Raw genomic sequence first — 1,848 nt, forward strand, 5'->3', positions numbered from 1 at the left:
TGTAGCGGTCGTTGGCACTGTCTGTGCCATCTGCGGGTAGGATCGGCAGCTGTCGGACTAAATGAATAGACCGTTTGTGCTCTAGTGTTAGGACACGTTTGCGCGCCAGTGGAGAGCAGTGGGACGGTGGGTGCTCCTGACTGTCAGGTAGGGTCCGACAGCACCACGTCCCAGCGCATCACTCCAGTTAACCACTGATATTTGATTCTCCTTCCCCTTGCTGTAAATAATCTGTAAATCAAATTCATCTAATGAGGAGTTCCAGCGTGCTATACGGCCCTTGTCACAATTTCGCATCCAACGGAGGGATTCATGATCCGTTCGAATCGTGATGTTGCGTCCTAGGAGAAGTTGTCGGAAATGCCGAAGGGCCCAGACTATTGCAAAGGCTTCGAGTTCCCGTATTGGCCACTTGGCTTCATGTTTAGTGAATGCGTGGGAGGCGTACGCCACAGGAAAGAGGTCGTTGCCCTTTTGGAGACATAGACAGGCTCCGATACCTCGCTGCGATGCGTCGGTATCTAGAGCAATCGGACTGTTGCTGTCAATCGGGTGTAAATTCGGAAGTTGTGTCAGCACTTCCTTCAAGTGACTCCATGCCTTAAGTTCTTTTTCTCCGAAACCCCACCTGGTTGATGTAGTATTGTGTACAGTGGTTGTGCAATTTCGGCGTATCGCGGAATAAACCTCCTAAAACAATTAGCCAAACCAAGGAAGCTGTGGATAGCGGAGGTCGTTGAGCTTGCATAGCTTCGACATGTCGTGGGTATAGCACTATCGATTTATACGCGATCTTGTGTCCGAGGAATTGTCTGGTGCTGACTTATCGTAATTGATAGTCAACCTTTTTTGGGTTAAGGTTTCTACAATGGCTCTCATCCGATCAGCGCACTCCTCTTTGGTGACACCGATAGTCGCGATGTCGTCGACACACGGGAAAGCCCATGGAAGATCCTTGCGCACTCGATCTGTGGTCTGTTGGAAAAGTGCCGGAGCTACTTTTAGACCGGAAGGTAGCCGTGTGTATTCATAAAGACCCCTCACTCCATAGAAGACAGTCAGTTGCCTGCTTTGTGGTGTCAGTGGAAGCTGCCAAAAAGATTTGGTCAAGTCCACTTTAGCAAAATACTTGCCTTATGCGAGTAATTGCAGCATTTCCTCCATATTCGGTGAGGGGTAGCTGTTTCCTTTTAGTAGAGTGTTCGGCGGGATATAGTTACCGCAGATTCTGACTGGTTTGTCCGGATGGAATACTAACCGAGGTCGGAAAGCCCACGGTGAACTAGACTGATACCTCGCTCTTCATCTTGCGATAAAGATGTGGTGATACGATCGGAAAAGTCCACGCCATTCCCACCCATCCACAGAATGGCCGAGTTTATCCAAAGTGCAGGCGGCTGGGATATACGGCTCTCATCGTGTTGGAATCCCGTGCCCGCAACAGAAAGACCAGGCTCGACTATGATGCGCGAGAGTACCTGAGTTGGTTCGGGTCTGTTGGCACAATAGTTGTGTTGCTGTTTGTGAAACTCCCTAAATCAACAAGAAGCTCCTGCCCTCGCACCGGCCCCTGGATTCAAATCTCACGATTTCGCGAGAGTGCGTGCTCAATTCCCGACACTGCTTCACATCGTGCACAATGGAGTTGAAGGACGGTATTGCCCAAGGTAGCTCAGTTGGTGGAGCGTCTGACTGTAGACAGATATCAGGCAGCGGGCGGTTCGTTTCCGTCCCACGGGACTGATATATTTCTGTCAAAATGTAGTTTGTGGTCTAGTTATTTCGGTGCTGCGAAATGCCTTTCGCTTGGCGTGCGCGCCCTATCGGTCAGATGAAAGAGCAGGCGGC

At 50.3% G+C, this 1,848-nt stretch overlaps 1 protein-coding gene and 1 non-coding gene across 2 annotated transcripts; one reads left to right on the plus strand and one right to left on the minus strand.

The window, feature by feature from the left end:
* Nucleotides 1-87: 87 nt before the first annotated feature.
* GNI_219200 (putative enzymatic polyprotein) lies at nt 88-690 on the minus strand (the record flags this gene model as incomplete). The annotated part of the gene is made up of 1 exon (XM_011135585.1): nt 88-690. A coding segment is annotated over one exon (603 nt), but the record flags the coding sequence as incomplete, so codon positions are not given.
* Nucleotides 691-1,661: 971 nt separating this feature from the next.
* Nucleotides 1,662-1,740, plus strand: GNI_219210. The gene has a single exon. It is a non-coding gene; the product is annotated as a tRNA-Tyr (tRNA).
* The last annotated feature ends 108 nt before the right edge of the window (nt 1,741-1,848 follow it).

The sequence above is a fragment of the Gregarina niphandrodes genome, assembly GCF_000223845.1.
Source record: "Gregarina niphandrodes unplaced genomic scaffold scaffold00170, whole genome shotgun sequence".
Taxonomy (NCBI): Eukaryota; Apicomplexa; class Conoidasida; order Eugregarinorida; family Gregarinidae; genus Gregarina; species Gregarina niphandrodes.